Source organism: Populus trichocarpa, chromosome 14, assembly GCF_000002775.5.
Source record: "Populus trichocarpa isolate Nisqually-1 chromosome 14, P.trichocarpa_v4.1, whole genome shotgun sequence".
Taxonomy (NCBI): domain Eukaryota; kingdom Viridiplantae; phylum Streptophyta; class Magnoliopsida; order Malpighiales; family Salicaceae; genus Populus; species Populus trichocarpa.
In genome coordinates, this window is record NC_037298.2 from 9,232,167 (window position 1) to 9,243,303 (window position 11,137).

General features: G+C 29.2%; 1 protein-coding gene across 1 annotated transcript; it reads right to left on the reverse strand.

Moving 5' to 3' along the window:
• Window positions 1-1,002: 1,002 nt before the first annotated feature.
• LOC112324042 (LRR receptor-like serine/threonine-protein kinase ERECTA) lies at window positions 1,003-2,965 on the reverse strand. Its single transcript, XM_024584550.2, has one exon. It carries the CDS (start codon window positions 2,533-2,535, stop codon window positions 1,330-1,332), a length of 1,206 nt encoding a protein of 401 aa, XP_024440318.1. The 5' UTR covers window positions 2,536-2,965; the 3' UTR covers window positions 1,003-1,329.
• Window positions 2,966-11,137: the final 8,172 nt, after the last annotated feature.

The window sequence follows — 11,137 nt, forward strand, 5'->3', positions numbered from 1 at the left end:
AATCATGTGCCGTTTTAGCTTTAAGATTATCATCCCCTCTCACCTAATCCCTCTCCTTTTCTCTCTTGCCACGTGCCCTCTGACTATAAAATGATGCAATTAGACTTCATTTTATCTACTATCAGTTCTTTTATTGGACTCCAACAGCTGTTTTTTGGACTTGTTTGTGCATCAATTATGACTTTTTATAATGAATATGCATTAACACAGTTTTTTATTTTTTATTTATTTGCTAGTTCATTGGATTTGAATAATAATAAAAAAAAAAATTGTGAAATTTAAACTCGATAATGTAAGAGATATGGGCATTTCTCAAGCATTTAGCAACCCTTGAAGTTATAAATCCACACAAGGCATGAAAGAGAGAGGACATCCCACTTCAAAGTGATTTTATCTCTTTATTATTTAAAAGTATTTTATTTAAAAATATATTAAAATAATATATTTTGTATTTTTTAAAATTTATTTACAATATAGCATATCAAAACAATTTAAAAATTATAAAATAAAAGAAATCTCAAAAATACTTTTTAAATGTAAAAACAAACTATTAGTTAGGTTGAATACAAAATTAATTTACATTCAAATCTCACGTGGTTTCTGTGAATGGCAACCCATTGCATTTATAAAGCACTTGAAATGAAGAAGAATTATTTGCAATGAACATTGCATTTAGGAAACGAGAGTCCTACTAGAATAATTAATAATTAATCGAGATAAATAAAGCTCGACACTTCACGTATTATTAAATAATAATGATGGACTACATTTTATGTATCCAGAAATAATAAAAAGCATGGCCTTTTCCTCTGGGAATGCCGACCCATAAATTTTAATAAATATTAAATTAATTGATAATAAATATGGTTGTATATAAAATATAAGATTTGTTAATCACTCTCAAGAAAATAAGCAAGATCAAACATCATCGAGTCTTATGGCGCAATCAAACCACGGCATAGCATCATCAATTACTAAAATAAAATAAAAATAATGGCAAGAAAACGTAAAATATTTTATCTTCATTAAGATAATAATATAACAATCCATAGGATAAACCAACACAATGTTGCTAAAAAAAAACTATACTATAAAAATAAAATAATGACAGCATAATAATAAGCCATGACCATTAAAATAACTACAATTTCACCAAGTATCCACAGTCTTCTTATTTATCCATCATTTATCTCTCAAATTCAATCCCAAAACAAAATAAATTAACGAATCAAAAATCCCCCCTCAAAAATAAAAAGTAAAATAAAAATATCAACCTATCTGTATGAAGAAGAACCTCCTTCCCATTGTGCCCCTCTCCAGTTCAAAGATTTACCCCCTCCATTCGTTGCACTGTGCGGTAGGCCTTGTCCTCTGCTTTCCGGCCTTCAAGGGGCACGGCGTCTGTATGGGCGGCACCATACAATTATACTGCAAGCACAGCGAACTGCTCAAGGGAATCTCAACCGTTGGATTAATCTGCATCCCTGTTAAATAATTATGCTGCAAATAAAGTACTTGTATGCTCGCATCCATTAACCGGTCCACAAAACTACCCGGAACCTGTCCTATGAACCGGTTATTATTCAGATACAAATTCTGTACGGTTGAGAACATGGGCGATACTCCACCCGACAATCTGTTGTAGCTAAGATCAACGGTCGGTATTGCCACCTCACCTCCCGGTTGAACCGGACCAGAAAACGAATTTCTCTGCAGTTGAAGGTTGGTTATGGGGAATGTGAAGATTCGACTCGGAATACAGCCCGAGAACTGGTTCACACTCAGGTCCAGATAGTTTAACCGGTCGAGCCGGATCAATAACAAGTCGACCGGACCGGAGAGGCGGTTCCAGGAAAGAGAGAGGTATTGCAGCGAAGGAGGGAGGGAGGTTGGCGAGATGGAACCAGAGAGTTCGTTGTGTTTCAACTCGAGCCGGGTTAGAGTTTCTGAGAGAAATGGTGGGACCGAACCGGAGATGCGGTTGTGGCTGAGAATGACATTGGAGAGCCCTGGTATGGTACCTATAGAGCGAGGGATATCTCCGGTGAGCTGATTGTAGCTGAGATCAAGGGTTTTGAGGTTGCGTAACTGGCCTAGAGTTGCCGGTATCCCGCCGGAGAGGAAGTTCCGGCTGATAGCGAGAAAGCGAAGGTCTTTTAATTGGGAGATTGATTGCGGGAGAGAACCCATGATTCGACCTGGAACAACAGAGAGTTCAGTCAGAGAAGAGAGCTTGCCAATGGCAGGGTCGAGTCGGCCTATTAGACCAGGAGACCCTGCACGAGGATCGCCCAAGTTGAGAGCGATCACCCGGTCTGATTCACAATACACTCCAGCGAAGTTGCAAGGATCAGAAGTGAAGTCCCATGAAGCAAAGAAGTTGGAACCAGGCATGTCGTCTAAGGATTTTCTAACGGATTGTAGAGCTAAGAAATCAAGTGGGTCTAAAATACAATGCACAAAAAACAATTTACATTGAAGAAGATAGACAACGAACAAAACGGAAAAGCATGATCTTAATGGGTGCATTGTCATTTGATCTCGGCGTGAAGAAGGAGAGATGCTGAGAGCAGTAGACGAAGGGGTATTATTATATAGAGAAGAGAGTGGAGGTGAGGTTTAGGGGTGATGATGAAAAAGCTTTCCGACTACCGATTTCTCGTGGGAAATGGCGTGAAAGCTTTAATGGCAAAACTATCAGCATAAAAAAAAGATCACAAGATTTAGAAAGAGAGAGAGGGACATAAAGAATAAAAGAATCAAGAATGGCTGGCTTTGAAGAGAAGCAACAAGATTGATGAATCTTCTTCTCGTAGTTGTTCTTCTCTCTCAATGACTACGCTTTTTCGTTACTTTGGCTTCTCAGAGAAGATGAAAAATGTAATGACCTGCTGCTGCTAGTCTCTACTTGTTTTGTGCTCCGCTGCTGCTGCTGCTACGGCAATAACAAATGTTGTTTTTTTTTATTATTATCATTAATTGTCTCTTATTTTAGTTAATGTTGTTGTTTTTTTGTTTTTTTATGGGGTTTAGGCTCGGGTTTAAACGGCTGTCCGAGCCTACATGGGGAGACAAAGTCACCAGGTTCGGAAAAGGGTGGTTCGGACAGATATCACGTGACAGAGAGGTTGATCCATCCAGGAAAAGAAAAGAAAAGAAGCGAGCAAGTGAATGCCTTTTAGGTTAGAGTGAACAAGGATGGCATGCAATAAATATCACCGATTTGGACCAGTCGACACGTCATCCGGGACTTGCGGAAGTAAATAAAACGAAGGTGCCCTCTAAAGAACCAGGAACAAGCGTGGCTTGCGTGAGGAGGTGGCTGCCAGCTGTCAGATGCCCATCATCTGCTTGTCCTTTTGTATACCATGGACTCCATTCTATTCTCAAGTAATTAATAAAAACCTAAAGCTGTGGGAAAATACTAAACAGTGAAAATACTATTCCACTTCACTAAGAACTAAACTGTTTATCACAGGTAATTGGATGTTTTCTCAAGATTTATTAATTATTTTAGAATTTATAAGAAACCACTTGGTTTAAAAAACAAATTCATAGTATAATTATTTAATTGCTCTTGAAAAAAACAATTGGTGCATACATGAAATGTGTCAACGAGTAAGTCATCCTGTCATGTTTAAACAGTGCATGCAGGATTTATAACAAAAAAAAAAAAAAAGCATTTATTGGTGATTTTGAATTTGTTACGGTGAGATCTACCTTTTTGAGGAGCACATGAGATAATTCTTTATGATTTGACACTCATTTGATTTTTTTTTTCCTCCTCTCCTTTGTTTTTCTGCCTGACCTTCTAAAATTTTAAAGTAATTATTCAATTTATTTTTCTTTATGATTTAACCCCTAGTTTTTCTATTGATATTTTTTATTTTAATTGTTTTATAGATTTAGAATTTGTTTTCAATTTCATTCTCTTTTGATTTTTTAATCTGTCAAATTTGGTTTTCGTTCTTTTTATTGCTTTCAATTGAAATTTTTTTATTTGAATTTTTTTATATAATTAAGACTTATTTTCAATTTTATTCTCTCTTATTTTTTAAATATGTAAAATTTGATTCTCCTTATTTTGATTGTTGTTTATCTTTTTTTAGATCACTTTTTAAATTGATTTTTTTTACAATTCCATCCTCCATTTTTTATTGTTTTTTTTTTTTACTTTGAAAAGTTTTTTCAATTGATATTTTTTTTATTTCATCCTTTAACATTAAATTGCTTCTTTATTGAGTCGAGTCTACAATTAAGCGGGTTGCGAAGTTTGGAGACTAACCCATGTTTAAGAGATTCGTCCAGGTTCATTTGTTTTTTTTCTTTTCTTTTGTCAAGTTCATGTTTTGGTTTTTAATTAAATTAAATCAAATGGTTAAATACATGCATATTATGCTCACTTCATGATATATTAGTTTGCTTGAATATAGCTTTTTTTGTTCTTTTTTTTTTAATTGAATGTTTTATTTATTTATTTTCAGGCTTTAATATTTGGTTAATTAAAATTAGGCTCTTTATTTTGTTTTGGTTTGGGTTCTATGGGTTTATCACAGTCTCATATCCTAGAATACGAATTTCATGAGTTAACCATAATAGACCTGGGTTGAGCCAGCGTGTCATTATCTCCATATTTTTTAAAACAATATATTGCAATCTAAATATTTTAAAAGTATTTCATCAAGTATGCATCAAAAATTTCACTTCCTAATGCCTTTATACTTGTTTTAAAGCTAGAAAAAAAATCATTTGACCGATGGTATAGTGCGTGCTAACTTCGAAGGTTGTTTACTTGAATATCCAGGTAAGTGGGTTATCTTTCTTAATTTTTTTAGTTTGAATTAGATTTGTTACCTGCGCTTTGATGTAGGTCGGATAATGTTTTTTTTGTTATGTAAAAAAAGAATGTCAGGATAAAAAATCAAAGAATCGAGTTATTGATTTGATTTGTAATTTGAATAATATAAACTAAAAAAATAAAAATGAAAAAAAGGTAAAAAGAATCCAACTTGAGACCATCTAGATTACAAAAACAACCCAATATTGAAGGGTGAAACTGTAAAAAAAAAATTAAAATTAAAAACAATAAAAAAAGTTATTTTAAATTGGGTGAACTTGTAAACTTTATGACCATAAGCATAAGATTGAGATAAAATCAAAATAATCAATTAAAAATAAGAAAAAAAATCAACTCATGTTAACCTTTAAAATATTTAAATAATATAAACAAAAAAAATACAAAAAAAAAGAAATAACAATGAAAAAAAGGTAAAAAGAATCATACTTGAAACCATTTATATTATCAAACAACTCAATGTTGAATGATAAAACTATAAAATTATTTAAAAAAAAAAACAACGAAAAAACCTCTTTAAACTTAGTGAACTTGCAAACTTTATGATTATGGATTGAGATAAAATCAAAATAATTAATTAAAAAAAAAACAACTCGCATTATTGAAATATTTAAATAATATAAACAAAAAAATACAACAACAATGAAAAAAATAACAATAAAAAAAAAGTAAGAAAAATCATACTCAAAACAACTTGGATTATCAAATAATTTAATATTGAATGGTAAATTATAAAAAATAATAATTTAAAAAAACAATAAAAAAACCTTTTAATCTAGGTGAACTTGTAAACTTTGTGATTATAAACATAAATTTAAGATAAAATCAAAATGATCAATTAAAAAAAAATCAACTTATATTAATCTTTTAAGACCGACGATTCTGTTCATAAACCAGGAACTCACCTTATAAAATACAAACAAACTTTTTACCCAAGCCAACTTCGTACAACAACAATCTTTTTACTTTTGACAGTACAACAATCTTTTACTTTTGAGAGACGCTAACGAGTTTAGATGTTTTTTAAAATATTTTTTTATTTAAAAATATATTAAAATAATTTAAAAATAAATCAAACTTAAATTGCGTTAATATTTAAAAATAAGTGATCCGAGTCATGGAATTACGATTAACCTGTAGATGAAAAATACAAAAAAATAACGAAGCAAAATTCATATTTATAAAAAAATAAAAAAATAACAATTAAAATAATGAAGATAAAATATAATAAAAAAAATGAAAGAATATAATTAGAGATTAAATTAGAAAACAAAATAAATTAAGAAAATGATAAAAATTAAAAATTAAAAGAATAAGAACCAAAATCAGATACAAAAATAAAATAAAATAAAATGTTGAGGGATAACATTGAAAACAAAATCAAGGATAAAAAAAATAATCAATGGAATGAATATCAAATTGGATAAAAAAAATTATATGAAATAAAATATTGAAAGATAAAACTATGTGTGTGTGTCTATATATATATATATACACACACACACACACACACACACACACACACACACACACACAACTAAATGGTGTGGGGAAATCATTGTTTCCTTGCATCCAAATGCACTGTGGATTACAACAGTAATATAGAGTGCATTCCTTTCTTTTTTTTCACTTTTTCTTTTTTTTTCAACCATCCCTTTTTTCTTGTTTTTCTTCCGTTTATTTTTTCTTCCCTTTTTTTTTCAAAAACTACTTTCCTTTTTTTTTTCAACTTCCCTCTTTCTTTCCTTTTTCATTTATTTTTTTTAAAATTATCTTTGTTGATTTAACTTTTTAAATATTAAACTGGTTAAAAATTTCGCTTTGTAATTTTTTTCATTTAAAATACTGTGGATTGCTATGGTTTTTTGCACATAGTTTTTCTATTTTATTTTTTTATTTTTCAAAATTATATTTGCTGATTTTATTTTTTTTATATTGAGCTGATTGAGATTTAGTTTTGTAATTTTTTTCTTTAAAACATTGTTGATTGTTGTAGTGTTTCTCTGCATGGTTTTTTTTGTTTTTGTTTTTTTATGATTTTCTTCGAAATTATATTTTTTAATATTGAGTTGGTTAAAAATTATATTTACAATATGTGAGGAAAACACTGTAACTTTCCTCGCAAATTACTATGGATTGCTACAATGTTTTTTCCCACATGGTTTTTTTTTCTGTTTTGTTATGTTTTTCCCTAAAATTATCTTTGTCAATTTTATTTTTTAAATATTAAGCTGGTTAAGAATTGCAATTACAAGTAAAGACAAGTTTTTCCTCACAAAACATTATAGATTGATACCGTTTTTCCTCACATGGTTTTTTTCCAGTTTTTTTTGTGTGTTTTTTTTTGTAATATTTTTTTCTAAAATTATCTTCGTCGGTTTTATTTTTTTTAATATTGAGTTGGTGAGAATTTAACTTTGTAATAAAGCTTAATCATGCGGGGAAAGCACTGTAGCTTTCCTCACAAAACATTGTTGAGAATTACAATTACAAGTTATTACAAATAAGGCTAAATCATGTGGGGAAGCATTGTAGCTTTCATCACAAAACATTGTGAATTGCTACAGTGTTTCCAACATAATTTCTTTTCATTTTTTTGTTATTTTTTTTCTAAAATTGTCTCTGTCGATTTGATTTTTTTAATATTGAGCTGATTAAGAATTTAGCTTTGTAATATTTTTTCTTTAAAACACTATGAATTGTTGCAGTGTTTTCCCATATGATTTTTTTTATGATTATTTCCAAAATTATCTTTGTTGATTTGTTTTTGAATATTGAGTTGATGAAGAATTATAATTACAATAAAGCTAAATCATATGGGGAAAGCGTTGTAGTTTTTCTCACACAACACTATGGATTGCTACAGTATTTCTCTAAATGGTTTTTTATTTTATTTTATTGGGGAAATCACCACTGTAGTTTTCCTCACAAAACATTGTCAATTGCTACAACGTTTTTCCTCATGGGTTTTTTTCCTTCCAAAATTATATTTGTTGGTTTTTTTTTAATATTAAGTTGGTAGAGGATTTAGCTTTGTAATTTTTTTTTGCTTTTTATTAACAGAAAAGCTAAATCATGTGGCGAAAGCACTATATCTTTCCTCCCAAAACACTGTAGATTACTACAAATCATTTTGTTCAGTTTATAAGTTTTTTTTATCACCAACACAATTTTTTTTCGTCATGAAATATTGACTCCATCATACCTTTAGTTTCTATTACTTATCTATTGCTGGTTTATAATTATAACACTAATAAATATATTTGTTTTATAAACTCGCGGCAATACACGAATATGCATCTCACGCGCGCGCGTGTTTTTATGTGTGATATCACGAGATGTTTTCTTACCTTAGGGCCTAAGCCAACTTCGTACAACAACAATCTTTTTACTTTTGAGACGGTACAGCAATCTTTTTTACTTTTGAGACTGTAAACAATCTTTTATTAGAAGATTAAGAGACACGCTAAAGGGTGTTTAAGAATTTTTTTAAAAATATTTTTTTTGTTTAAAAATATATTTAAATAATATTATAAAAAATAACAATGAAAAAAAATATAAAAAAATCATACTCAAAACCAGTAAAATTATAAAAAATATATAATTTTTAAAAACAACAAAGAAAACCTTTTTAAATTGAACGAACTTACAAACTTTGTAACCATGTATATAAAATTAAAATAAATAAATTAACTCTTTAAAATTGGTAATTCTATTCATAAACTAGAAGCTAACCAACTTTTTTTCTTTATATATATATAGATGTTTTCTTCCCCTGGGGCCAAAGCTAACTTCATATAACAACAATCTTTTTTACTTTTGATACAGTATACAATCTTTTATTATAAGATTAAAATAATGCTGAAGGGGTATTTAAGAATTTACAGATATTTTTTATTTAAAAATAAATTAATTTTTTTTTATTTTATAAAAAATATTTTTAATACCAACCCATTAAAATAATTAAAAAAATAAAAATTTAAAATTCGGTGAAATGATGGTTGCATAGTCCCACCAAAGACAAACTCAAAGGGAATGATACCTCGACAAGACAACAATTAAATTGAACTGAAAAAAAGAAAAAAGAGATTTAAGTGGTCTGATCACTGATTTTGGAATTCTTTCAAAATCATTATGAAAAAAATTGATAATAAAACCGACTCATCTGTAATTGTTGCTCCAGAGTCCAGACATTTATCCTGTCTTAAGATTGACATTGATACTCCCTATTTTGCTTGCTTCCACCACCCATTTTTAGCTAAAAAAACTCATAAACAGCAATTATATATATATATATATATATATATTTAAATACGGTGACAATTACTTTTTAAATATTTTTTATTTTAAAAATACATTAAATTAAGACATAAATCTCAGCCTTAATTCTTTTTTATTTACAGTCTTTAATTTGTTGCTTCTTCCATACACACTCCCTCGTCAAGTACTGCTAGACTTTGATCTTTTCTAAGTAAAAATCCTCGTGTAAAGCAGTTAAACTCACGTACAGACAGCTGATCACTCTCTTACATCCTCGGAGCCGACGGAAGAAAGAGAGACGAGCACATCATTCCATGAAAAACCATATTAATTAAATGCTGCATCGATCAAATTAAGAGCACAGCCCGAAATAAGCTGGTGATAAAATATGTACTGGAAAAAAGAATATTGTCTTCACAGCTTCATCCCCGTGGTGTTTTCATTTATGGGATCATATCCTTTTTAATATTTTATTATTATTTCAATGCGTTAATATAAAAATAATTTTTAAATAATAATAAAATATTATTTTAATATATTTTTCAATATATAATACCTTAGCTCTATTCTCCGACACACAGTACATGGATATTATGATTAATTTAATTTTGAGAAGATTTTGTCTTTTCTTGTTCAAGAAATTAAAACTTGTCGAATAAGATTTCTGTTTTCTTCTGGCAATTAATGGTAAAGTCGTCCTAGAAAGGCAGGGAAGAAAAAAGAAAAAAGAAAAAAGAAAAAAGAAAAAGAAAAAGAAAAGGTGGGACAACTGACAATACTAATGGCATACATGTAGTGGTGTACATGACAACTGTAGATGAAGCTAGGAAGAACTCAGTCCACAAGTCAAAAAGAGACAAAAGCTTGGAAGTAGTCCTCGCGAGGATTATAATTAATGCAGAGATTATAATTGTAAAATATTTTAATAGAGGAAGGCAGTTAGTGTTTCTCTACACCGATAGACACTGTGGATTGTATCAAAGGGTAACCGAGCCTAGCAGATTTTCATCTTGATCCATGGAGTTTTCACTTTCTTTTAATTTGCTCCTTGAAGTTTTATATTTTTCATGTTTCAGTCCTTAAATTTTATTTCCACTATGTTTTAGTCCATGAATTCTAAGAGATGAGAGATAGAGTCGCTAGAAAAAAAAGAGGAAAGAGAGATTTTGGACGATCACATTATAACTATTAAAAAAACAAATCTTGATGCTAACGAGTTTGTTTTTGAGATGAAAGTTCAACAATAGTTATTTTTTTCTTTAATTATATATATATAAAAATAGATCAGAGTTCATAATTTTTTCTACGTGATTTGCTTTCAAAATTTTAGAGCAATTGAAATTTCTTTTGAGTTTGAAATTGAGGTTATTGAAATTTCCAGGATGGACATTTTTAAGTGAGAAGAAGTTAAAAATTATGTTTCAAATGTTCAAAAAATCAAACCTCACCTTTTCAGGTCCCCCTCCATAGAATTGCCCCTGAGAAGCCTAACCTTTTTTTGTGAGCGGAATGCTAACATTTGATAACTTTCTCTCTTCTCAATATTTTTCAACAAATCTCTTTCCTCTTTCTAATTCAAGGATTTAAATATAAATAAAATAAAGTTTAAGATCCAAACTTTAAATTGTTAAACTAAATGTATCAAAAATAAAATCAATACAAATATTTAGGCAAAAATTAGTCATATGGCATGTCTTTGAACAATAAACCCAGAAAAGCCCTTTATTGTTTTCTTTTGTTAGATTTGATCTCTGATTTGTTTTTTCAAAAGCAATAAGACTAATTTATTTTTATAAAATAAAGCATTAATTTTATATTAGGATATTTTCTTAACACTAAAATAACCTCACTAAAAATAAATTAAAATAAATTATAAAATTTAATTTCAAACTAATATATTTTGAAAGGATAAATTTAAAAATAATAACTTCATATAGTTTTTTTTTTTAAAAAAACTGAAATTAAAACACATCAAAGAGAACATGGTATCCGACTTATACAAAGATTTATGATTTAATCCTT

Coding starts and splice junctions, on each gene's coding strand:
- LOC112324042 (XM_024584550.2), bottom strand. CDS start 2,535: ATGACAATGCACCCATTAAGATCATGCTTTTCCGTTTTGTTCGTTGTC.